The 27,029-nt window shown below is 38.6% G+C and overlaps 1 protein-coding gene across 2 annotated transcripts in view; it reads right to left on the reverse strand.

Moving 5' to 3' along the window:
• Window positions 1-9,041: 9,041 nt before the first annotated feature.
• The window catches only part of SPECC1L (sperm antigen with calponin homology and coiled-coil domains 1 like), a 70,200-nt gene continuing 52,212 nt past the window's right edge, over window positions 9,042-27,029 (reverse strand). For both annotated transcript variants that reach the window (XM_055705034.1, XM_055705045.1), the window contains 3 exons: window positions 19,667-19,783; window positions 18,731-18,790; window positions 9,042-16,600 (listed from right to left, as the gene is read on the reverse strand). In XM_055705034.1, the coding sequence (XP_055561009.1) occupies window positions 16,511-16,600; window positions 18,731-18,790; window positions 19,667-19,783 (267 nt within the window). In that variant the 3' untranslated portion in view covers window positions 9,042-16,510. The remainder of the gene's footprint in view (window positions 16,601-18,730; window positions 18,791-19,666; window positions 19,784-27,029) is intronic.

The following is a 27,029-nucleotide window of genomic DNA, read 5'->3' on the forward strand; positions in this document are numbered from 1 at the left end:
CGGCGCCCCCTGCAGGGCGGAGCGGGGCGGGAGCGGCCCCGGTGGGTCCCGGCGGGTCCCTCGGCCGCAGCCCCGCCGAGGCCGAGCGAGCGGCGGTGCCCGCAGCCGGGCGCCCGGCAGCGTTACCTGGCGGCCGGCGGTAAGCGGGGCGCGGGGGGCTCGGCGCCAGCGGGGACTGCGCGCACCGGCCGAAGGAGATGGCCACTGACTGCGAGAAGCGCGGGCCGTGTCTTGAGGGACCTGCAAGGGACAGGAACGGGCTTTCACTGTGCTTGATCTGCATACAATGACAGCAGCAGAGCAGAGGGAAGGAGAGGAGAGAGAGGAGGGCTTTCTCTGCGCATTGTTTCAAGCACCCTCTTCTTTCCAGGCTGGACGCCCCCCCAGCGAGTTTCAGCCTCCCCACACAGAGGTGGCCTGAAAGGCTGCACAGCAGAGAGAAACGGGCACCGACGCCTCTTCTCTGCTCAACAGTCCTTACCCCCATGGAAAGGAAACCCTGGGTGTTACTGCTCTGGAAGTGTTTTAAGAGTTCTCAATGTCTCAGTCAAGGTATGAGATATGTGACGGATGTTCCACACTTCCCAGCCGGCAGGTCCCAGCAGATCCCACCCGTGTGGGCCAGGCCAGTCCCCAGCCCGCTCCTGTTCCCCTACACAGGCCGACCGGGGGGGCAGCCATGACTCATCCTGCAGCAATTTGGAAGTGGGGAGAGAACCTCTCAAGAATTTGAACCCGCTGCTCTATGTGGACATCTTCTAAGGGTTTCTTTATTTCTATTTTTCAGCTTTACATCTTAGCAAGTAATTTATCTACACCTTCCTATTGGCTGAACATTACAAACAGGAAAAACCACCAGCGTGACTCCACACTTCCCACCAACTCCATGGCAGAACCCAGCCTATGAAAAAACGATTCATTTCAATGATAGCCAGCCCAGGCCCCATCCACACAGGGGACTGCCACCACCTGCATGCTTGTGCCATGCAAGAAAAAAATTTATTTCAGGATTCCCAACCCCAGGGATGCTTTGCTCATGCCACATCTGCCAGAAGCGTATGCACATTACTCTGACGTGCAGGCAAATGGCTTACCCAGCCCCCTCTGGCAGCAAGAGCGTGAACGATGCTTTAAGTTTTTTTGGTGCAGCAAGACAGTAGGAAATAAGTGTCAGAACTGGCACCAGCCACTTCAGCACCAACCTTAAAACCTATAAGCATCTAAGCATTAAAGATTTAGCACTGGCAGCAGCACCAGGCACCAGTGCTGCCCTCCCCTCCACTCTTACCTTGGACGGGAAGGCAGGCTGGTCACAGGCTGCCTCAGCCTTGCAGCTATGAATTACAGAGCAGAGTGGAGGCCAGAGTGCTGCTCCAAACACAATGGGAATCCTCTGGGGAGGAAAGAAAAAAAAAAAAAAAATTCCCAGGAAGTTACTGAAAAGGCTGGAGTACTCTACCACACAGTAAGATGTAATGATTTTAAGGACCACATATATTGACTAGCCAAGTCAACAGAAAAAGCAAAAGTGGGAGACGGTGAGAAATTTAGGAGCCTCATCAAAACATGCTGCAATAATGATAAATTTAGAAATGCCACCTGCTTACACGAAGTTTGCCAGAGCTTTTTGAAAAATGCTGACACTAGAGTCAAGCAGTGTTCAGATAATGGTCTCACTTTTGCCCTGTACAACAAGAGGTAGTGTCTTCCTACTCCTCGGTGATACTGCATGAAATTTTATGCTGCGCCATCGTATTTGAACTAGAGGGGCAAGTGTCATGCTGTAGCAATAGCTGTCTGCCAGGATCTGCTGCATCTGTTAAGCATTGCTCCTTTCTAGGGTAGTGTTTCCTATACTGTAGGGGCTGCCTCATCTTTGGCCTGGATCCTCAAAGACATCCAAATGATTCTCTCCCACTGAAATCAATGAAAGCTGGGAATCAAAATGCTTTCAGGGAGCCAGATGCAGTTTCTAAATATGATTTTGTTCCCGAATACATTAAAGAGAAAGTTGTTGCAGTCAGCTCCCTGTATTAAGCTGTCAGGCTTGGTTTCTTCCAACCATCCCACCTTCAACATATCATCTTACAAGTTTCCTGGGTCATACACAGGTGTTGATCAACTATCTTTGAAGGAGGACCCCAGAAATGCTTCAATGGATGTTTCTTTTCCCAGTTATAACTCACCTTCAAGTTTTGCAGCTAACCAGTTTTAGGATTATTTGATATAGACTATTTTCTTTTAAATCAGCAAGTCATAGAAGATCCAAAGCAAATGCCTGAGTGCTTTCACAGGGCTGGCTGATAATGGCATCCTGACAAGCTTCTAATGTATCTTTCTGTAAAAGCGTTCTGATACCACGACCAAAACCACTAAACCAATGGTTCCTTCCCTCACCAGCCATTCCAGTTTAGATGGTGTATCAGGTCCCCATTGTCACCTACTGATTTTCTCTGTGCAGTTGGGCATGCTGCAGTGTTTCAAGATGTTAAAAATCAGTATTAACACCTCCCAGAGCAACTAAGCCAGAACCTCCATTACTTTTGCATGCTCATTTCTCACTTATGCACAAGTAAATGTGCTTCTAATGAGCAGCTGCAGTTTTATGTCCTATATAGCAGTTGGATAGGATAGTTTTCATTACTACAATAAGATCTGAATGGATCTGTTGCTTTTCTTTTGAATTAAGAGATTAAATGTTTTTCTATTTTTATGCTGTTGCCTCTGTCAAGCAGCAGAACTGCACTGCTTTTCAGATCATATTTCTTGTGTATATTCAGTGTATATTGTGCTTACCTGTAGATATTTCTACTTATGCCCTCCCTTACCAGTGGCCAACAATGACAGTAAATTGACAGTAAGGAATACAATCAGCTTTTATATTTTTTCTTTGTTTTTATAATATATGGAGGGGCAGCAGTACAAGAGAGTGCTAACTTCCTTTCCCTTTGTAGTCACTCATGAAGGAAAAAACAACATTACTATGACTGCTGCGGCCAGATGCACTTTGAGAAGGGACTACGTGAAGACGTCAGCTGAAACTACCTGGAAACAAAACAGCTTCCAGCAGCCTGAGCAGCCATGGGGAAGGAACTGCCACAGGCTTAGAGCTGGCAGCTGGCTCAGACTGTGAGCTGAAACAAGCCCATGACTGCAAGGGAAAAAATAAAGTTTTCTGATTCTTCTGTGTACAGCCAAAAAGGGCTTTTTCCATTCCTGAAAAGCGGAGTTGCAGTAACATACCGTACACTATCTCCTAACTGAACAAGCCCAACTCCTGCCCTTTGGGCAGCTGAAAAGTAGCGATGTAAGACTATTTGCACTTCTCAGAGTTAGCAGTTGAGCTGAAATAGTAAACTCTAGAAAGACTGTGTTGAATAAACCATGAAATACTTCCTTCATAAAGATGAGCACAAAGTAAATAAAAAATTCACACTTGAGATCTATCATGGAACTCACCCTTCTCTTTGCTGACATGAGCGACAGTCTGCTTGGGCTCCTCAGTAACGTCACTGTGAACACAAAATAGACTCATATAAAGACTTTAACCAAAATAAACCTGCCACCCTGGCAAGCAGCAAGCTAGCAGGAAAATCGTACCTATGTACCAAGGCTTCACGTGAAGGACTGAATATGATCACCAGTTTGTCTAGAACAGAATACGGAAGAATTAGCATTTTTTTAAAGTAAAAAAAATATTTCTGTCTTTAAGAAAGAGATTACTCTATCAGTTTTGGACCTCTTCTCTGTCATGAAATTTTTCTTTCTAACCAGACAGAATCATCATGGGTCCAGTCCAGTTCAACTTATTCATCAATGACCTGGATTGAAGGGACAGAATATACCCTCAGCAAGTTTGTGGATGACACAAAACTGGGAGGGGTGGCTGATACACCAGAAAGCTGTGCTGCCATTCAGTGAGACCCGGACAGGCTGGAGAGTTGGGTGGAGAGGAACCTAATGAAGTGCAACAAAGGCAAGTGTAAGGTCTTGCATCTAGGGAAGAACAGCCCCACACACTAGTACGGGCTGGGGGTTGACCTGCCAGAAGGCAGCTCTGCAGAAAAGGACCTGGGAGTTCTGCTGGACACAGCAAGTCGCCCATGAGCCAGCAGTTTGCCCTTAGGGACCAGAAGGCCAGTGGGATCCTGGGGTGCCTTAGGGGGAGCATGGCCGGCAGGTCGAGGGAGGGGATCCTGCCCCTCTGCTCTGCCCTGATGAGGCCGCATCTGCCATGCTGCATCCAGTGCTGGGCTCCCCAGTTCAAGGGAGGCAGGGAGCTACTGGAGAGGGGCCTGGAGAGGGGCCAGCAGAGGGCTACGAAGGTGATGAGGGGACCAGAGCATCTCCCTGATGAGGGAAGGCTGAGAGAGCTGGGTCTGTTCGGCCTGGAGAAGACAAGGCTGAGAGCGGATCTTATCATTGTGTACAAATACCTTAAGGGTGAGTGTCCAGAGGACAGGACCAGGCTCTTTTCAGTGGTGCCCAGGGACAGGACAAGGGGCAACGGGCGCAAACTGTAACACAAGAAGTTCTGTCTGAATATGAGGAAGAACTTCTTTACCTTGAGGGTGACAGAGCCCTGGAACAGGCTGCCCAGAGAAGCTGTGGGCTCTCCTTCTCTGGTGACATTCAAAACCCACCTGGATGTGACTCAGTGCAGCCTGCTCTAGGAGAATGTGCTTTAGCAGGGGGCTGGACTGGATGGTCTCCAGAGGTCCCTTCCAACCCTGACCATTCCGTGACTCTGTGATCTGATACATGCAAAACTACATTTAAGGGATGCAGATTTTGCAAAGAAGCAAACTGAGTATTAGCACACATATGCAATGTTGTTAAACAGGACACTTAAAATTATGTGTTCTGGCTTGTACATACTCCCACACGTACTGCCCGAATCTCCTCAAAAGCAGTGAAAGGCACTCATGTTAGTCTAAGAGAAGCGGTGGAAGCAGGGTTGCTTGAGGTCCTTTGGAAACATTAGCAAATTGTTCAACATTAAAGATAAATATATATATATAAATAAAAACCCATGTGTGTATATATATGCAATTACTTCTCTCACATTGTTGAACATTAAATATTTACTAGTGATTTTTAAATCAACATTGGGGAAAAAAAAAGCTAGGTTTTCTGAAGAGTGTGTCCTTTAACAAAGTTAAACATGCAAAACTTTGTTGGAAATGCCCATGGCTAACAACTTACTAAAGGACACTTCTCTGTGTCAAAAGACCAAAGCCTCCTCTCAAAACTGTTCCATTCCAGCATAGGAGTTCACCTTTCACCTAGGCTTAAGGAAAACAAACTAAAGTCAAGGTAAGATTTGTACTCACAAGGAAATACTAACCATATCCCCAACACTGTTAAAATCCTGCCATTTGCACTTAGGTCATGAAGGAAAGAATGATTTTCAGTATTTTCATGTCAAGAGTTGGGACTATGCTCCATAAAAGGCACTGCCCAAACAGACTGTGGCTTTATTTCTCCAAATGCTATTCAGCATGACAGACTATGAGATGGAGTTCAATCTAAATTTAAGCACTCTCTGTAGACTATTAATAGAAGAAAAACTGGTAGCATGAATCATCATGTGGGAGCTGCAGAGCAACAGCTATTTATTTTCTATAATAGTAATATATAGAAGTTACCTTTATACAATAAATGAACTGTTGGAGTTGCAAGGCCCAGCAAAAGAAGTCAGATGATTCTTCTTTACTTACACTATTCTCATTTTATTCTAAGGACCAATGAGAGGGCAATTCTTATTTAACTTGACAAAATACACATTGTGTATAATCAAGCTCTGTCACAACACAAAAGGGAGACAAAAAGTAGCTATTGACCCTACTCAGAATAGCGTGTGCTGCAAATGTTGGTGCAAAATGATGGAACTTCAATGTTTACAAAGCCAAGTCAGTGTTTTAGCACCAGGTTCCAATGCCTGTATAATGTCTGTACCTCTGGCCAAGAGGAAAACTGCAGCATGTCTCCCCTTTAGGTTTCTTCTCTGCTGGGACTGTAGTCCAGCTATATCATTTTGTTAGACCAGCCATTTTGGGGAGCGATTTGCAGAAGGACTAACACCTAACAGCTCCTGAACTGCAAAACTGACAGTGCTCAGGACCCCTCAGGATCATACCCTCCAGTGCTGTGATTTGCTTTTTCAAGAGACAGCACTGGATACGTGCACACAGGCTTTACCCTGGGCATTACTCCGTTGCAGTTGATGGACTCTGAATGTGGCCCCACAGAGACACACAGTGTTAACACACTGGCATTTCAGTGCTCTGTGGGAGATTTATTTTTAAAAAATATGATATTGTCAACAGCTCAGTGAAGTTGTCTCCAGACTGTTATGTCTCCTTCTCAAGTTTCTTTAAGAGCTTAATTTTTAGGCTTCTGGAGTGAGGAAAGTGCCTAAAATGGTTTAAGAAAAGGAAGCATAAACAAGGGAGTGAGCTATGCACAGCACTGGAGAAAAGCTCGAGTATTTCCTCACACTATATAATCAATGCAAATGTCTACCAGTAAAAATACTGTGATAAGACACTACTGTGTTCAACCCCATTTTCATGAGACTGAGATTCTGAAGAACTGAAAAACCTAAAGGGCAAAGAACATCCCAGAAAAGTTGACATCATATTTTTCGAACTGGCCATTACTGATACAGAAATTCAGTCCTACAAACTGAGCTCAGTTAAACCATAGTGATGCAGAGGACAATGACAGACAAAGACTAATAGAAACCTTAGCTTGGATTAGGACTGATGGTATGAGACCCTTATCTAGTTTCTTCTTTAAAAAATTCATAGACAAAATTTTTTCTAAACAAAGACTTGCATAAAGTTTCAAAGCAATTTTCCTAAGAGAAATGAGGTTAATAAAAAAAGTTTAATTAGTCATAAATGTTCTTCTAATCTTGAACTGCCAGGAATAGAGACGCTAATTAGCTAACTTCTCCATTCAAGGTGTTAGGTTGCAGTATCAAGCAGGGATTCATATGGAAGGTATGGGAGCTTTCCACAATACCATCTTCTACTTCTCAAGCAAATTCAAAGAAGAATTCTGTATGTCACTCAGCTTTTAGTGTTGACGATGAAAAAGATAATGTATCAGTTTAAGAAACAAGGAAAACACAAGTGCTGGGTCCAAGGAAAGATTAGTGCTAAACAAAAACCTGTAGATAAAACACTAAGTGAGAGAGCTAAGAAAGGGTGAGCAATGTGAAAGGTGTAGAATTCAGTGTTGTGGGTTGTTTTTTTCGTGGGTTTTTTGCTGTTGTTTTTTGATTCTTAACAGTAGTTGCTGGTTGTTAATAACCTTCCATCTGGAGACGGGAGTTAACTTTTTATGATGTCTGTTTTAAAAAACCTTTGTGTGGGAAGAACTTACATCTTCATGAGCCCCTCTTGTCCATGCACTTTATGGAACTACACACAGCTCTTGGCAACATACATGATATAACCCAAGTCTCTTCCACTGATCAAAGCAATTGTGAAACACTTTATGATAATTACAGCTGAAAATTCTGTAATGCTAACATAGTTCCTAAACAGAATTTAACTGCAGACCAACCATGACTCCATTAAGCTTTTGTGATGTAATACAATGGAATATTATATTGCTGTTGCTTCTGAGGTTTTTGTTTTACTATTCCACATAGCTACAGCTTTTCATTACAGTAAGAGTTTCAAAATTATCTAACTGATTTTATTATATTCAATTTGAACACACTTACGGAGCTAGTTTCATGTCAAAAGTCTCTAGTGACAGCTTGCAAGAAAATCCATAAAAAAACCCTTTGTTAGGGAATATTACTTCAGTGGATATGGGAAAGACAAGTTAAAGCTCTACAGACTGTGTAGACACTACTATTGTAGCATACCTCAGGCCTAGCCTGTGTCTGGCTCACTGCTTCTGTCTTGACCTTCAGACTGCCAGTTGCAGATGTACAAGTCACTTCTACAATGCTGTCATGCACTTGCTACAGAAAAGAAAAACATCTATTTTCTGACATGGGTTTACTACACTGTACTTTTAAAACATTTATTTTTAAAAGAAGTATTAAAACTAATGATCCATGGTTTTAAATTTAAAAACAGGATAAAAATCCATTTTGAGAACTAAGCGCAGCTTTCTTAAACTACTCAAATTCAGGGAGAATATCAAAAATATCAAAAAAGGAGAAGTGGGACTATTTCTTGCAGAGTAACGTTACTGAGACAAAGACTTCTGGATTGCTGAACAGTCAGAAAACACCACAGAATCTCAAAAAAAATTATGTAAGAAATAGGTAGAACTAAAATACCTATACTAGTCAGTGCATTTAAGAACATTTGTAATAAACAGGAGCTCAAGCCAAACTTCTGGATCCAATTTATTCCAGAGCACTTGAAATTAAAGCTCTAAAACAGCATTTGAAAACAGTTGCCATCTAGGACGACTGAGATCAAATCAAACTTAAGGTGTTCTAATCTTCACTTTCACCTGGAAATTTTATTTTTAGGATTCTGCTTTAAATACTCTGAACTGTTCTAGAGATTAAGTCCCGAATCCTTCCCCAGCCCAATTGCTTTAGAGAGAGAGGGAGCGAGTGAGCACACACACATGCATTGCCTTACTTGGGCTGGGTTAAGTAACATTTAAATAATTCTAATCCTGCAGTGTATTACAGAAATTGCTTAAATTGAACATATTCTCTGCAGTTCCCTTCTCTGTTACTCATATACAGAACCAGGATAATACAGGCCAAGAATATGCCTTAAATACGTACCTCTTATCCACAGTATTCACCAAGTTATCATTTAAAACTCCTTGCAGGTAGAAACCGTAAAGTATGCTGCTACACCAACAGAGACAAGACTTCCAAAAAATTATGAGATTATGTGCATGCAAATCATTCATGTGCACTTCTCATCCACAGCGTACAAACCTCTGCAAACTACTTCCTGTAATGTTTACTCTTGAAAAACCACTGTGCCAGAAATAGTACTAAATATTCTCTTTTGTAGTGGCTTCACTCAAGAAAACATAAACACACATTTTGCTATTTTCAATCTTTATTTTGTGAATAATTAAGAAGAAAACATGGCAACATTGGCAAATTGAAGGCATACATACTAAATACTCATACAGAATACATTATGGAGAAAGTAAATGCCCAGATCTTTAGTGGTCCTTGCAAACTAAAAGCATATTGGGTCCTCCAAAAGGTTTAGCTTAAAATACGCTTGCTGACCTTTCAAGTTCCAATGATTAACAGCTTGTGCCTTTCAAACCAGAAACAGGGTAAAATGCAATTTGAACATACTTCCTAGTTTTTCCTCAAACCCGTTTCTCAGCTCTAAACAGAAGCAAACAAAATGCTTTTTTCCTCCTTACCTTTTAAACATATACACTAATACACCACCCTAAGTATTCAAGATGCAAGCCCTTCTTGAAATGTGTTCAGTTTTATTAAGAATCTGCAGATGCATATATATGTACACACACATATGTGTGTATATATACATATTTAAGCAAAACATCTCTATGTATGTAAAATGTCCATATATGTCAATGTGTGTGTGTAAAACATTTGAAAGGGTTCTGGAAAAATGAAAAGTGCTTGTTGTCTAGAACAAGAATTGCTAAACCCATACATGTACTGTTAGGTCAGTCTAACAGTTGTGTATCAAGGGAGTATAAAACCAACACAAATCAGGAAAGCTGGATGAACGAGAAAAGCTTTTAAGAATCACTGTTTTTTAAATCAACTTTAAAGGCCACAGAAAATGAGCTTTAAATTAGCTGTTAAGGAGATGTCATTACTGGCGGCAGCGTCATCTCAAACAAGGTTAGCCCTTACCCAGTATAGCGCTGCGAAGTTAGACCAAGAGACTTCAACAAAATTCTGTTCTTACACAAAATCCAAAATTCATCACACTGTTCTGTCAATTCTGCCTCACACGTGAACTGAAAGTACCCTCATTTGAGAGTTGGAGGGTACCAATTAATGCCCTTCTGACTTTGATCTGGAGAGTTGTCCAGTATTAAAAGGAATCACTGATATCTTTCACATACATTGAACAACTCTAGATCATTACTGACCTAAACTGAACATAAATCCTGGAGGCTAACTAGTCTACGCTTTGTTTAGTAGTGTTACACTTTCTTCTCATTAGATAACAAAGAAAAAAACCCCAATTCTGTCCAAAAACCCCCTTCAGATATGTATAAAAGTGCTACTTAAAAACAGTAAAATTTACCTTACAATATATGTAAAAACAAAAGCTTCTAATAAACTGAAATGTTGTAAATTACAAGGATTAATTACTTGAGTATGTTGTACTTGTGCCCTCTTCACTGAACCGAATCCCAAGTAATCATCCTAATTGAACATATGCCATAGTTGGAAACCAGTGAAAGCCTCCGAAGAAATTTTCAGCAATGGAACAAAAAGAGAGCCACCTCTTTCTTCCCATTTGTTGAAACAGAGTTCAGAAACAAAAATTGACTATTCCATTATTGCAAATACAGTCTACTGCCAAAACAGGTCCGTTCATGAACTGTGGAACCAGGACGGCCAGTGGCTCCTCTGCAGCAGGAAATGTCCACTGGGCTTCCTAACTACCATATAAATACACTAGTTACATGCAATTAAAATAATACAGATATCACTAGAATGAAAATACACGTAATGCATTGCTATGCTGGGGCAGAGTAGGTTTTAAGCCTTGACTTCCCCAAACAACGTGTTCAATATTCTAGAACTCTATGCAAAATACAAAAGCCTTAGAAAAGTGCAACAAAACTAGCTTCATGACGTTTTTCTTTCCATTTCCATAAATACAATCTCATAAAAATATTATTAAACAGAAGCATACTTCCCAGTGGAGAACAAACATGCCACATTTCAGCTCTGAGTAAGTGATTCTGGCTAAACTGAAACCCCCTGAAAATAGGGGATTAAAATAAAACCAGCTTAATTGCATCAGGCTGTTGTAATATTCTGCCAAAAGTTTACCCTACTGTTCTGCATCCACTAGTCCTGATGAAACTGATGGGAACTTTATGTGCAATTCTGTGGCAGACAGTGGCCTAAGGGTAAGGAATATTCCAAGTAAAAGCTAATGTCAGTTGGAAGGAAGTCATCTGGTATTCATAGGTTTTACTGAAGTTTCCGTGTGAGGAAATAATTCTGTTATTGCAGAATGAATTAATTTAAAGAGGCTAGGATAGCGGCCTTGTCAAACTGAGTTCAAGGGTGTTGTATCCCAAAAACTGGCAAGCACGAATACATAAGGAAAAAAAGACACTTGTATCAACACTAACAGAAATCAGAACTGTACAAGCCCTGATCTTTTAAGTTATATTTAGCATTAATTATCAAAAGCATACTTGCTACATATTCCAGATGCTTAACATCTTGGCTCTGACAATTACAACGGATAATGAAATCAGGGAATACAACAGAAAAAAACTTGGATGAATGAAGGACTGGCTCAGCAAGCCAGACAGTAATTAAAAACCTGTCCAGCCACTCTCCCTTGAAAGCAGAAACACCATTAAAGATACCTTTCTAAATAGTGACAATTAAATATATGAAGAGATGTCTATGAACCCTTAACTCACCCAAGGAGTTGATAATTTGGGGGCAAGAACACCTGACGGACACCCTGGAGTGATGTAGGCTATATGGGAGGAGAGTTAAGCAGCTCTAACATGTTTTGCCAATCAACACGCACTAGCTTGGGAAAGCACACTGGCATGTCCAGAACTTGTGGATAATGACTACACTTTAATACCACTTCTCACCAAATCATTTCTCAAACTGGTTAATATTACTGAGGATTCATACACTAATGCTAACTTAAAGAAAGGAACTGCAGAAATAGTTTGGAGAACATAAAAGTAAAACAGAAATAAATATTTACCAAGTCAAGGGAAGAACCACAAAAACTATATAGTTAAATCAGTCTGTACATGAACACTACTATTTAAAAATCCTCTTTCTTAGACCACCTCAGCAAGAATATTACTCACAATAGGCAAAAAAGTGTAAAAGTTGTACAGCCGGATTCCTTCCCAGAAGAATTCTGCCCCTTAATAGCTCCTACTTGATGCAGTTGGTAGTTAAACTGTGATTGTATTAGTTGCAAGAGGCAAAAAAAGAAAGTCACATGAACACAGTTTTAAAGGCTTAACTTTAGCCTGTGCATAGCTTCATGCCAGCCATCCAGAAGCGGCAGCTTTGGAAGATATTGTCACTTATCACCTGAAAATCAAGACAGTGTTCCCAAACCAGTCACACACAATACAAAGGTAAGAAAAACACCCAGAAGTTCTCCATACATCCAACTCCCCAAATAATCTTGTTTAAAACTTGGTTATAATAAATTTTTTACCCTGGGCCAAAACTGTACAGAAATGGAGAAAATGCGCGGTAAAAGATGCAACAGAATCCGAACTGAAAAAACAGGTAAGAACATTGAGCTCATTAACAGAAATGAGATGCCAATGAGAACTGTCACAGCTACAAAATTCTTAAGGCAGATTCAGCAGTTTAAACCACTGTACTGCATCATCAGAGCAAGGGACAGATTTATTTCTCCTCATGCATGTAAAACCAGGGTGCAACTGCTGCCAGTAATATAAATGAGTTTACCCAGTACATCAAAAGCAGAGTTCATTTAGTTCTAGCAAGTTAAGGGGCTCCTAAAGCATGATGATGGACTTTACAGAAAACCACAGTTGAAATATTTTACAAAATTGGAGAAAAAAATTTACAGAAATGCTATGGTGTAACTTGAGGAATATATTTTATACAAGAGACACAAATAATCACTTTTAAATCAGAATATGCTGTAATTAAATACTATATTCTGGATAACCTATCCACAAACACAATTGTAAAAGGGAGAATTGCACTCAATTTTTCGGAGGCATGAGAATGAGAGATCTTCGTGAGGGCCAGAGGTTCACACCAGAGAGACCGAATTAGTAGTTCTATTTAAATAGACAACCACATCAAACTGGATCAAACAAAACCAACTGAAAACCAAATCAAGTGCAACCCCTTCTGAAGTCACCTCAGTTCTGTTATTGTCAGATACTCCAAATCAGAACCTCTCTGACAGAAATTTCCTGAATAATCAAAAACTAATTTTTTCCTTATCCCTTCTCTTTTAGTAAAGAAAACCCCACAACTCTTCATTCAATTCAATGCTAATGATCTTGCATCAGGATGACAACTAGCCAAACCAAATACACACCTGGCTCTAAACTGACCTCTCTAATCTATGGAAGTGTTTCAGTAAACAGGATCCACTAGATGACATAGCTGTACGTGCATCAATATGTTTGACAGCTCCGTTTTGTTGCCAGCCCCACCCCTACAGCTGGCAGTCAGTAACCCTGATATACTACAGCACAGGCATTGGCAAGGCACATATTAAAATGCAGTAATATAAACAGGTGAGAAAATATTTGTCCTCTTTTTAGTACATTCAGAAATATTTTCTGGATTAAAAAAAGTAAATCAGCATAAACTTGCACTTCATATGTACAAAAAACCCAAGCTGTTTAAGGATTTACTATGAGTAGGAACCAAACAGAACAGTATCATCCACGTCCAGAAGGGCTACAGCTATTCTTCCTCTTGGAAAATTGAATGTGGATCGAACATTCAGAAGGAAACACATTGTAGAGTGCAGCAGGGCATTACGTTTGGTTTAGATCTTCCATTACTTCATTACTTCCACGAGGATAGCTGTGCAGCATCATATATGTAAAGGCTCAGATAGATCATTATTTACAAAAAGAAATAACCAAACCCTCTTCAAGAAGCTAAGTGTTCCTTTTCAGACATGAATTTAGCAGAGGCTTATCAGACAGTCACACCAAGAAGTTTACAGAGCTCTGAAGTTCAAAACAAGATCATTTTTATAATTACTAACAACTTTTCATGCTCTCTCTCTCTGAAGACTAGCGGCTCACCTTTTTAACATAAAGGTTGGAAAAATCTGGAAAACATTATTTCCCTGCTACAAATGGTTATATTATTAGTGTTATTTCAGTTAGGGACTAATAATAAACATTCCAGATAAATGAGGCTGAACCTTGGACAGAAAAAAAAAAATCCCCAGATCAGCTTAAAGCTCAAATTACCTTAACAAAACAGGTAATGAGAGAATTTAGACCAAGAAATGCTATCCTTTTCATTAGGAAAATATTTTCTTAAAATCTAAGGCAATGAATAGGACAATCATAGATAAATATGTCTGCTCAGAGGATGAATAGAAGTTTTTTTTAAACACAAATTGGCAAAACCTGGAATTTAGTAGTACAAGATGGAATATGAGATAGCAATAATGTGTATTTCCAATAAGACTACTCTTATTGAAATTTCTTGAAAAAATAAACAAAAATTATTTGAAGAAATTACGGGAGAGGAAATTGTATTTCAGGCTTTTATTAAAATCTGTTAATGAAGATTTTTCGTTTGAAGCCTTTCTTGCAACAACTGTTGTTAGATTACGTTGGCTCTTCAAATGCCCCAATTAATAATCTGAGGGTATCTAGCTACTTTTAGGGTTCTCAAGAACCGTAAGAATGTATGATGCACTGCTGCTCTGAAAACTTCTCCAAAGGCCCTCAGCATGGATTAAAGTAGTCATTTTGCAGATTTTACTAATTCTCACAGGCACGTACCAGCGTAAGCGTATATTTTATACAATACTAGCTGCTAGAAGCATGCTGGATTATTACTCTTCACGTGGACTATGTACTTCAGATGATAGGTTTTTGGATTTGGCAATAATTGAATTAAATCTGTGCTTTTATACCATGATGAAGTTTCACAGATGCCGAGCACAGTTGCATTCACTGGGTTAACATCTATGACGTTCAAACTGTCCTTAACAGTCATAAGAGCACCATAGGAATGGCAGATTCATTTTCTTTATAACAGGGTTACTGTGTTGAAAAAGCATGTGCTTATAAATAGCATTTGTTACAGAACTCACTTCTAAAGTAGGCTTCTGCTTAATATTAATGAGATGTTCAGCTGTGGCTTAACTGCTGATAAGTATTCAGAAAAATAAGAGGCAGAAGCAATGATAGAGTGAAGATTTCCTTTGATTTGACAAACAAGATTACAACAAATGGCTTATGACAGATGGATATATGAAATCGTTCTGAGCCTTTAACATTCTGCACAAGGCCCTGAAGTGCCAGGATGTATCAATTCAATGATCTCTAAGGCACTTACATGAACTCTTTTGCCCGAGAGCTGTTACATGAATTCAGGTACATTTTAGGAAAATAGAAGTTGAGCAGACTAAAGTTTCTCAATTCCTTCCTTGTGACAGTGAGTCACTTCCACACAATATTTGAGACTACTGGGTGTATACACATTACATCAGTTCCACCACAGTTCTTGTCAGAGAATGCCTCACCTTCTGTCAGTCAGATGAGGATGTGCAAGATCAATGAAAAAAACACAGAAAACATGGCAAAGCTGGATTTTGAGACAAACTACTTCATTATTACATATTATTGAAAATAATCTTCTCTGCAGAGGAAATGCTATCCCAGTTCCAAAATTCTACCACAGAAATCCATGACATATGCTCGTATTGCTGTAGAGTAAAGCCTGGGGTAGCTGTGTGTGCTATACAGGCAAGGGTGGAAGAAGGGAAAGAACAAGCCATACAAGGGTTGATTATTGATTCATTTCTGTTATAATGGAAGCACAGGGAGTCTGGACAGATTCCTTGAAGTATAGCGTACCCTGAAAACCAGGAGCTGTATGTGCTAGTCTTTACAATCTGTAAGATAAAGTTGGAAGCCACATCACTGTGACAGAGGTAGGCTTATAATGAAGCTTCAGAATGAAAAGTTCTTCTGTGCCAAATTCTTCGAGGTATCAAGAGCACTTTTCCACTCGATTTGTCATTATGGAATAAAAGCTTGTTTTCCTAGAATACTGTGCACATTGTAAAGGAGGGAAAAAAGCTGTAAAGGCAGTAACTAAATTACTATTAAGAACTCTACTGTATCAGGGTGCCATATGCTGTGGGTAGAATATTCAGACTCTGTGGTATCAGGATGCTACAGTAAGTTCAGTAATATGATGCCATGTTATCCTTTTCCTTCTCAAAGCTTTATTTGTACATTCAGTCTCCTATATGCTATAGGACCCATTCATCTCACTCTCCTAGGTAAGAAAGCTTCAGGAAGTCTGGCTGGAAAGGCAGCACGTAAGTAGTCCAGGCTCTTTAGGCTACGTAATTAATCTGAATAGCTTAATAACTTGGGTTATTCCAAGCACTGTGGCAAAAGTTCTTGCTTTTAAACAGCTGTTTCCAGGCTTAGTAGCTGAAGCAATCTGAGGCAATCCAGGACAGTGTCACTGAAGTTTGAGGGGACTCAAATGTTGCCAGTTTTCAGTGAAATGGGGATTAGCATTTCAGTAAGATTTCCAGCTCATGTTGGTTCTATCCCATGGATCTGTTGAATTATTAGGGTTTCAGGTTTCAAAGTATTTGTAAATTGCTGTAACATACAGCATGACATTCTGCCAGTCTGGACGCTCAGTTCGCACCATTTCATTGATGTCCTGTCACAGAAAACAGATTGGTCAAAATCAGGAATGATAACCTTGCGAATAATATGGTAGTGCTTTCACAGATTCCTGGGAATGGTAAATCTGTAAAGTTTCCACAGTTTAAATCATTGATGATCTGTTTTCTTCCATTCATCTTTGTATTACTTACAAAAAGTAAACAGTTGTTAATACTGTATTTGTAGATAGTTAAGATCAAAATGTCTGATGCTGTGCATGCTTGAGTTGTCCCCCACTTAGTACAATTAGTACAGTAGGTGAGACTTTAGTGTTCACATAACTCTACACCAGTCTCCAAGTTAATGCAATCTACCTAGGAACTGTGAGTCAGAGAATCAAGGCTCAAGTATTAATTGAACCTAAAGTTCAAAATTCATACAAGGTAAGAGTCAAGCATCAACAAGTAATTAAATCCCATTTTACAGCAAACTACTGAAATTTACTTTATACGTATTTTTGTGTAAAGAGGCAAAGAAGAGGAAAGCAGCAATTTGGGTATATCCAACAAACCAAGCAATCAGCTGGTGTCTAACTGACAGGCCAGTTCACCTGTGTTTCACAGTAACACTATACCAGATTGTCAGTGAATAAGAAGGGTAAACAGGGCCTGATCTACCCTTTTCAGCACAAGTACAAAGGAAAACTGAGTCATGTAATCTCTAGTAAGTTTTGTTTACTACAAGGGTCTATTTTGCAAGCTTTAGGTACAGGAACCTCCAGACCTCAAAAGGGCAAGTAATTTTTTTCAGTTTTCCACATGAAAGTAGTGGAACACTTTCTTATTCAGGGATCAAAAAACTTCCCCTTACATTACCACTACTATTCACATACCCTTATCACACCCTTTTCCACCCTCTACCCATGTGACATGGACAAGGGAAAACATCCACAAACATACACATCGTACACATTGTGTACCTAAGTGTGTAAATAGATACTAAATCCTTAAGATGGATGCAATTTGCACTTAGAAGACTTAATTCCATTCAATTTGCCGTTAAAGTATTTGTAATGTGCTGAGTTACAGAAAGAAAGGACAGACAGTAAGCACTTGGACTAAAGCTGAATTACGTAAGAATTACTGCAGTTATTTTCCACAGTCTACTTCTTACATCAGCACTTGGTAAGAGACTTCCATGTTTCAAATCACTGACAAAATCAAAGTATGAAAGCCCAACAGCTGCACTGCCACTGTCAGCAAACACAACGCTGGGGGTGGGTAAAAGCACTCATAAGCATCAAGGAACATGTTATTTTTAAAAACGTCTGACTTTGTTGTATTATTAGCTGCTAACCAAGGTAGGTTTGTTAGAATTTAGGTTACAAAAGTATCACTTAAATATATCACTTCTGATACTAGCAATTTTAGCTGAATTTTTGTTATTATTCACAAGGGCTTGGGATACTTCCAATTCCATACCTTCAGAAAGCTTCCTTTTCTAGTGAATACTATACTACTGAAAACTAATTATTTTAAGCTAAAATTTGTATAAGAATGCTTATTGTAAACAATAATTGAAAAAGCCTTACAATTATTTACAATGATGACAAATTAGAAGTCTAAACTTCAGAGGTAAATCTTGACTCTCATATTACACTGAGCAAAAGAACAGATTACATAGCTTGATTTGTACCTCTAGAATTAAGAAAAACCATGTAATTTGAAAGTAGGTCAGAGACAGGACAGAATTAATGAATTCTGGAAGATTGTATCGCATAACTTTCTCAAATTTTTCTCAAACAAATCCACTGTCTTTATTATTTCTTATATTGACAGATGAGTTTTGGTGAGTCTTTTCCTTTTATAGCCTAAGAGTTTATCTGCTACAGGCTATCATGCTGTTGCTTTTGCTGTAGCTGCTAGACTACAGGTCTGTATCGCAGTCACTATTCAATGCAAAAAACATGTAAGCTTAAGCTGTTGATGACAGTGGGTTTATTAAACAAAGCCAGTGAGGTAGGGAGTATCTTTTATGTTTTCCAGTCAAGTATGATACAGGGGCAATAACCTCTAGCTGAGCTTAGCTGCTGCTATTTTTAAGTATAAAGCATCAACATCACAAAATAGAATAATTTGATTTTATAAGTGGGTCATAATTCACTCAGTATGCATTTTAAACTTACCAGAGTAGATTTGATGCCAACGCTTTCAGCTGCCTGAAAAGCCAAAGTGAAATTTCTTCTCTGCGTAAGATATAAAAACATGTTAAAACCCAAGGAAATACTACATCAAACATAATAAAGTGGTGTTAAGAATATCCATAGTAATGCTGCTACTTTTGCTTCAAATTGAGTCCATAATTTGACCATAGTAATTTTAAAAGAGCTATAAGAACGAACACGTCCCAATACCATCCAAATATTTATGGAAAATATTTATTAATTCCTCATTCAAAAGATAATGCTGAAAAAATCATTGCCAGTGAAGAACAATTAGGTTATAAAATGCTAAATAATATATATTATTTTAAAATAACAACAATATCATCATGTGTTAATGAAATATTTATTATTTTTTCTTAGGATGTATTATCATTAATCATCCTGGTAACACACCATCAGGTACTAACTGTAGCACACTAGAATACATACAGACAACTCTACAGTCTTGACACCTTCTAGTTTACCTTTATTTGATACATATCACTTGAGATGAGTGTCACAGTCACTTATCAGTATGAGAAAGTAGGATAAAACAACATCCTTGTGATATTGAAAGAGATGAACAAACCATGTCAAGATACAAATTTGATGATTTAAAGTCTTTAAGCTTAAATATTCCTTGCTTCAGGACCCAAAAAACACTTCCCAACTGTTTGGATTAAATAAAACGCCTCAGACTTAAATTTATGACCTCATTTGTTCCAAAATTCCATTTAACCTAATGATCTCATAATATTAAAAGGTTATAATAAGAATAGCAGCAAGGTAGTTTGAAGCGTTTCAATTATGATTCCTAGAATACTGTGTTTTTTAGAACTCAAATTGGTTCATTCTTCTCTACTAACTCATTAATTATATAATCTCACAGTCCCAGGAATGGACTTTTTAGTGTCTTACCTTATCCTGGCTGTTTAGTTCTTGATAGGGAATGTGGGCTGGGAGGTAAGTATGGAGGACTGCACAGAAAGCCAAGCCATCATTCCAGCTACTGCTGAAGTTTGTTATGTCAATATTCTTGAGGCGGAAAAAAAATATAAACAATATTAAAATTATAATCTAGCAAGTATTAGTTCTACCAATCCACCCATACTTGTCAGGTTTTCTGTGTGTGGTTTGTTTGTTGTGGGTTTTTTTTTAATACCTTTGAAGAAATCAGCAGAGAAAGTGAACAGACTAATACTAAAGTCCTGTGGTAAGAAACGAAAACACACTACTACAGAGAACAAAAAAGGATTGTTGCTAAGAAAGTCAGTTATCTTATACATTAATTCCAGGTAATATTAAGCTCTTCCTCCCCACCCCACGCCCCCCCCCCCCCCCCCCCAAAAAAAAACACAACCCCCCAAAAAAAGGGAAAAGTGCAAAATGTGTGCACTAAAAGGTGTAAAATGTTGTGCTAGAGAGGGTAAGAGTAGAGACTTGGTACAACTGTACACACCAAGACAGAAAAGCAAATGAGTTAGATAAGTATGCCTAAAATCCCTGAAACTGACAACGTGCTAATATCTCTGTTAATGCAGTATTTTACTTTTCTGCTTCTACTGCATTAATATCCAGACAAAAATTCTGATGAAGATAAGTATTTTCTCTTCTAAACAAACCATTTCTATACAGAAACATGTGAACAAGATTACAAACAAAAATTAAGTTTCATTTGGAAATAAAGATGTTCCAACAGATTTAACACTGACAGTGGCAGGGGATCAATTATCTTTAGGATTGAAATTGAAAAGTGCAGTCCTGCGCTCTTGAACATTTAGTTCCAGTAGGAAACTCAGTGGCACTGGTAAACGCATCCCCTGAGACTGTATATATTATTGCAAAAAGAGTCAGTCCAGTCCAAAAGAGTTATGAACAAGATGCCTCAGTGACCTTTTAAATTACTATATACTTGGCTTTGGTAGTCAAATAACAGTAAAGAGGCTAAGTGGACAGCAGTCGCTTAAACTAATTAGGAAACACACAGTAACACCTCAGTTTATTTTTTAGACCTTTATGGAGAAATATAAAAATGCTTTAATACCTAACTCACTTAACTGGGCTTAAGTAGAAGCTAACCAGCCCTCCTACTTAGGTTTTAAAATTTTCATGTAGCAGGAACTACAACCTCCAGTCACAGAACTGCAGAAAAACAATCACACACCTGACAGCAGTTTAGTAGTCATCACCTGTCTTGGACAAGACACTAAAACTTGTCATTCCTAATGCAGAAAACTCCACCCAGGATCAGCATTACTATGCCATGCAGTCTGAGAACAAAGGCAGTCGTATTTCTTGTCAAACCAATGACACAGATTACAAATTGAAAACAACTGCAATCCCCTCCAGCAGAGGAAAAAAACCTAAACGAAAGGCTATTTCTAAAAGAACATGAGGGAAATCTCCATTTCCTGCTCAGCTTTAGCACTTTTTATACAAAGTCCACCAAATGCAGGTTCAAACCCTGGTGACGTAAGCGTACGTGCTCAGGCTCACAATGCCCAAGGCAGTGGTCTGAGCCTTGCCTGCCGTCCTGCTGCCTGCTTACAAACGGAAATGTCATTGTTGGAGACCCCCAGTCTGTGGGAACATGTTCTTCACACAGCTTCCTCAAGCCACAGGGGTGGGAAAATTTAAAAGCAAAAGAAAAAAAATTAAGCTCTCCCTCCTTTCTCCTCAAGAGAGACAGGAAATTTGATTTGAATTAATGCTTGGTTAAATTTTTTTCAATGTTACTTAAATTAGGCAAAGAAATGCAACACACAGTACCAGGCTTTAAGAAAAAAAAAAAAAGGGGGAAAATATCAGATTGTTAAAGCCACTAAATTCCTACTTGTGTCTGTGTACAAAGTTACTTTTTGAACAGTTCGTTCCCCCTACACTGTAACGAGTAATGCCACAGATCACATCTGTATCAATAAGATGGATGAAGGTAGGGAGAGGTCTTTACCTTGTCACAGTCATTTGTGGCAAGCTAGTTATAAAAGTCAAATGTGAAATGATCATATTTCCTTTGCTACACAATTGACTGAGGGAGAAAAAAACCTCAGTCCTGGTTTTCACCCCTTGGCTGAAATATTCTCCCTCTTTCCTCAGGATGGCCAAGTGGTGTAGGATGGGGAGGAGAAAGATGTATGTCGGCATTGTCACAGTTAAGTGAACACAGATCTGCTCGCACATACATGCATGCATTTAGCCAAACTAGTAAAACCCCCAGATTATATTAGTTAAAGCTACTGAAGAGCATTAGCAAATTTTTAAGTCTCAGGACTACAAGGATAGATACAGCATTCCTTATTAAAGAAGGAATGCTGAAGCATTGCTGAATCTGATTAACAGTTTCTAACACAGCAGTTTCCAATCTAGTGACTTAATGCTGGATATAGTTTCAGCAAGTACGTGTTGAATTGGTATTATTGCAGAATATACTCTATTTACAATACAGTCCATTAAAGCCAGTCACCAGTCACTGTACAAATAAAATAAAGTTTGGTAGTAGTTTGTTCCACAGAGCTTACAATGGTTTTTTTCTCTCCCAGGTTGCTCCACACATTTCGGAGGAAGCACAGCAGTATTTATTGAAAATTTAAGAGTCTGATCCTCAGCACCAGCATCACTGAAGAATATCTGAAATCTCAGTACTGAAAGAGGGGTGGAAGGGCACATCGCCATCAAAGGAAGAACAGTAGCTTATATTGGGAATGAAGGAGCACAGAGAAAGGAGACACAAACAATGCAATACTGTTAAAGCAATGAGCTAGAATAGTGATCTTTGCAAGAGTCAGAATGGATACCAACAGGCAAGAATGCACTCATCAAAATTAGAAAACAGGATGTTGCAGTGATTTGTATGAGATCATCAGAACCTACTACACCTGAGGTTTGACCCTGTGGATGAAGAAGGAAGACTTGTGCTCAGAATACAGGAAGAAAAAAACGGCAACGTATCAAAACACTCTGGATGAACTAGAAAATAGACCTACAGAACAACTAGGGCTGAAAACAGAACTCTTCGCATGATTTAAAAACCAGGAGGAGTGCTCACTTCCAAAATCTAGAGACATTTTTCATTGTTTTGTAAGTATATTCCCTCACCCCAACACATAAGAAAGAAAAATAGGATAAAGTTGTGCTGAAAATGGTAAATGAAACTAAAACAAGAGAAAGTAATCTTCCCTTAAACACTATAGTTGTATAAACTAAAAATTTCAATTTAAGTATTAGTAGCATCCACAGAATGTTGAATTTTGAATGCAAACATTGGGAAAAAAAAGGCCACTTGAAGTTCACCTACAAGTTTGGTTGGTTCTCAAAAAGAACTTGGAAAACCCTGTTTTTCTAAATCTTCTTGTAGGCCCAGCTTTTATTAGTAAGACAACAAACAGAAATTAAACCCATCATCCAAAAATCTCAATGTATCCAGAGAAGCTGAATTAAATACAACGGAAGGAAACAATTAAAAGGGACTGGTTTCTGTTTCCAATTGCTCTGAGCATTATAAATTATTATTACCTCTCAGACTAAAAAAGTATAATATTGGTCAGGCACTAAAAAATAGATCTAGAAACTGGACAGACTGTCATTTAAACACAAAATTTAATTTTTTATGTAGAGCTTTGAACACATAACTGGCAAATTTAAATACAGCATAATTTTATTTCCCAAATGCTTTTAACTACTTGTGGTTTTTTGAAAAAGCTTGGTCAGTATAATGAAATCAATCTTGCATTAAGCTCTTATTTCTCAAAGAATTGATGGTAAACAGAACATCAGCCTAAAATCTCAGACATAATTTCTTCTTCGTTACTGCTTTTATTAAGTAATTGTTTCTATTAAACAAATTCTGCTGGAATCTAATCTGGAATTTTTCTTCCAAGCCATTTCAGACCACAGAATATTAAAGCAATAGAAGGCCATACTTTCAGATAAATTGTCAAATGAGAAATAAGCCTTTTTAGAGACACATGAACTGAAGGAGATTTATCAGTCCTTGTCTATTAATGTTTAATACTTAGGATGGGAGTGAAGTCACCACTATTATTTGGGAGACTTTTTTTTAAAAAAAGGCAATTTAACAAAAAGACTTAAGCAACAGGCTGCTGTCATAAAAAGATCTGTGGAAGAAACTTTCCAACCAGGACTAAGCATCAGAAATTTATGAGACTTTTCTAGAGGCAAAGCATAAGAATGTAACATTTTACATAATCAACAGACCAAATTCTGTAGTCCGTTCTAACAGCCATGACAAAGAGGGGAAAAAAAGATGGTAGGGGAACACCCTGGCAGATCCAAAACCAAAAAAAAACATTTCAGGCATGTCTAAAGCTCCTATTAAACTGCAAAGTTCAAAGTAGAAGTGGTCGCCACAAAATGAGTATTCCCTTATGCTTACATGGGGCGTGGGGGCAGGGAAGAGAGTAAGAGGATTCTTCCTGAAACAAGGTTGAAATGTAATAGAAACAAAATGATCCATCAGCTTAGGCTGAAATACAGTAGTGGTTAAACAATAAATGTACTGGATTTGAACATGAATCAGAAATGCATCCTTGCAGTAAAGAAGGTAAATTGTATTCTGAGCTGCATCACTAAGAGTACAGACAGCAGATCAAGGGATGGGACTCCTACACTCTATTGGGCCCTTGCCAGTCTACACCTGGAATGCTATATACAGCTTTGGCCCTTCCAGTTCAAAATCATCACTGAAGCATAAAAAAAGGGTCCAGAAGAGAGTTCAAGATGATCAGATGGTTAGAGATGTTTTTTAACAAAATGTAGTACTAATTTTGAAATTGTCTCCTACTGCTTTTTGCAATAATCCTAGATTAACTGAGTATCTTCTACAGTCAGTGAAAACAGCTTTTTTTTTTAAAAAAAAGCAAGCAACAGACATTATTATAACCCAGTGGTTCAACCTTCTCCCATTCCTTCCCTCCCCCTACCCCGCCCCCAAAACTCCACAGCTAAAAAACCCCACAAACGTCAAAAAAACCTCAACTATAGAAAACATGGTTTCTAACTTAGTTACAAACTAAGAACAAAGTTATTTTAACTATCTCTTCAGCAGACACATCCACAGCTGTCTTCAACCTCCCTGAACTGTGTATATTACAATCTGAGCAAAGGAGCATATTGCATAGCAGCTATTTCTCCATCCCTTGCTCTGCACATGGAGGAGAGGTTCCCACATCCTAACTCAGTTTGGCTCACAAATGAGTTAGGACATGGAGAAAATAAAAACATGTGTCTATGTCTCTGTTGTATTAGTTAATGAAGTAAGTGGGCTGAGAAAGCAAAAGCATTAATATGATTCTGTACTATAATATATTAAACCATTAAAACAAGATTAGAGGTTTAAGTGTACAGACCTTGGCAGGCTTCTTTTCATGGCAGAAAATTAAGATTAAAAAGCTTTTAAAGACACATACACACACAAAAGAAAAGAGTACCCATTTAAAAAAAATCAGAAAGGTACGCTACAAAACAACTGCTATCCATGCTCCATTGAATCAGGATTCACTGATTCTCAAATCATGGATTAAAGCAGAAGCTATTGGTACTTCTGGCAGTAGGCAAGAATGTACAAGTATTTCTGGAACAGACTTAACAGCAATCTCAACTACTGCCTTTTCAATTCCAGCATCTTAAAAGACAGTAAATGGCAAATATAAACCATCAATCCCCTTAAATATTGACTGTTAATGTTTCTTTCCATACCAAAGATTATATTTTTCAGTTTTGGCACAAAAAAGAACTATAAAAGGAGCAGTCAATCTCAAAAAAGCCCTAATAATAGCTTCAGACATTAACATTTGAAGCACTTACAGTGATACAGACAGCTTCATAATTTATTCTAAAATTAAGTCTAACAAGGTTGACATTTGTCTTGTATCAGAATCCAATCCAAACAGAAAAAGGAAGTATGTCCTTCCTTAACAATTTTTGGCTAAGGCATCACAGCTTAAACCAAGAGGAGAAGTGTTTCAGCAGCCTAACTACTTTGACGAATCAACCAGACAGCACCAGGGAGAGCATGCACAACTTAAGAGTCATTATTTGAACATAGGCTTACATAAGAACACAGTCTTGTCCTCTTTTTGTGCTTTTTAAAAAATCAGTATAATACTTTGAGTAGAATATGATCTAGCTTAGTGTCGATAGACACATGTCTATATAAGAACAGGTTTAAAAAAAAAAAGCAACCCGACCCACCTTTTAACTTTAGCTTTGTTATTCTACCCTTATTACTTGAGTACAAATTAAAGCATTGCTTGATTTCAAGGTACATTCAGCATAGCATTGGATACACATACCTTCATACTCAATCACACTGCTGAATCACTAAACAGTTTTATTGTTTATTGCTGCCATGCAGACAGTAAGTTTCACATTTTTTGTTAGACATGTAGCTTTGATCTGTATAGGAGGTAAAAATTAGGTGGTCTTTCCAGAAAAAAAGCATTATTGCATGAATTAGAGAACAGGTACTACAAAGCTGTATGAAGGAGGTTTTCCAGTGTATTTGTAATTAGGAAGCATGGAAAGTTTAAAGAAATGTTAAAAAAAATAAATTAGTCTGTTCTTGCTGCTATCTTGTGGCAATTGCTTTTTTGGTGTCAGACTTCTGGAAGCGAATTATCTCTCAGAATGCTGCCAAAAACCGGAAAATAAGTTGAAATATTGCTGTAGATAAGAATGCATAAGGATGTGTGTATCCTGTTTATTGGTCCCCTTCATAACACGAAACATGCATGCTCACATCCTTTTTTGGACTTTTATTAGTTGTGTATTCAAAATGAAAGTAGCTGTGTTCGAGCTGGGGTAAATGCTCCATAACAGTTGGACAGGATTACTTTATGCTTTGAAGAAATCTGTAATTTGTGACAGTTTTATGACACTGCACATATTTTAGAGGAACCAGGAGAATTCTCTTCTCTCTGGAAAATGCAGCACTTGGCACAGCACTCTGAATCAGTATGTCAGATCCTTAGCAAAGCTGATAGATGATTCTGTTTCAAGTATTTTGTGTCTGTTCATCTGAAAACTAAAGGTGATTTGCTCCTCCTTTATCTAAATGCTTAAAAAACCCCACCCTTATCTTAAGAGAGCAACCCTCTCTCTTTGGGGCTTAGGGATCTGTTCAGCCCTGAATATAATTAAACTCAGTAACTTAGTGAGTGCAATACTGGCTAGACCGAACAGGCTCTAGATGAAAGTTAATACAGAACCTGCCTACTGTTAGTTCTGCAATGACCTTCTGCAGATCACCGTTCTCCGAACTTAA

Source organism: Falco cherrug, chromosome 1 (genome assembly GCF_023634085.1).
Source record: "Falco cherrug isolate bFalChe1 chromosome 1, bFalChe1.pri, whole genome shotgun sequence".
Lineage (NCBI taxonomy): Eukaryota > Metazoa > Chordata > Aves > Falconiformes > Falconidae > Falco > Falco cherrug.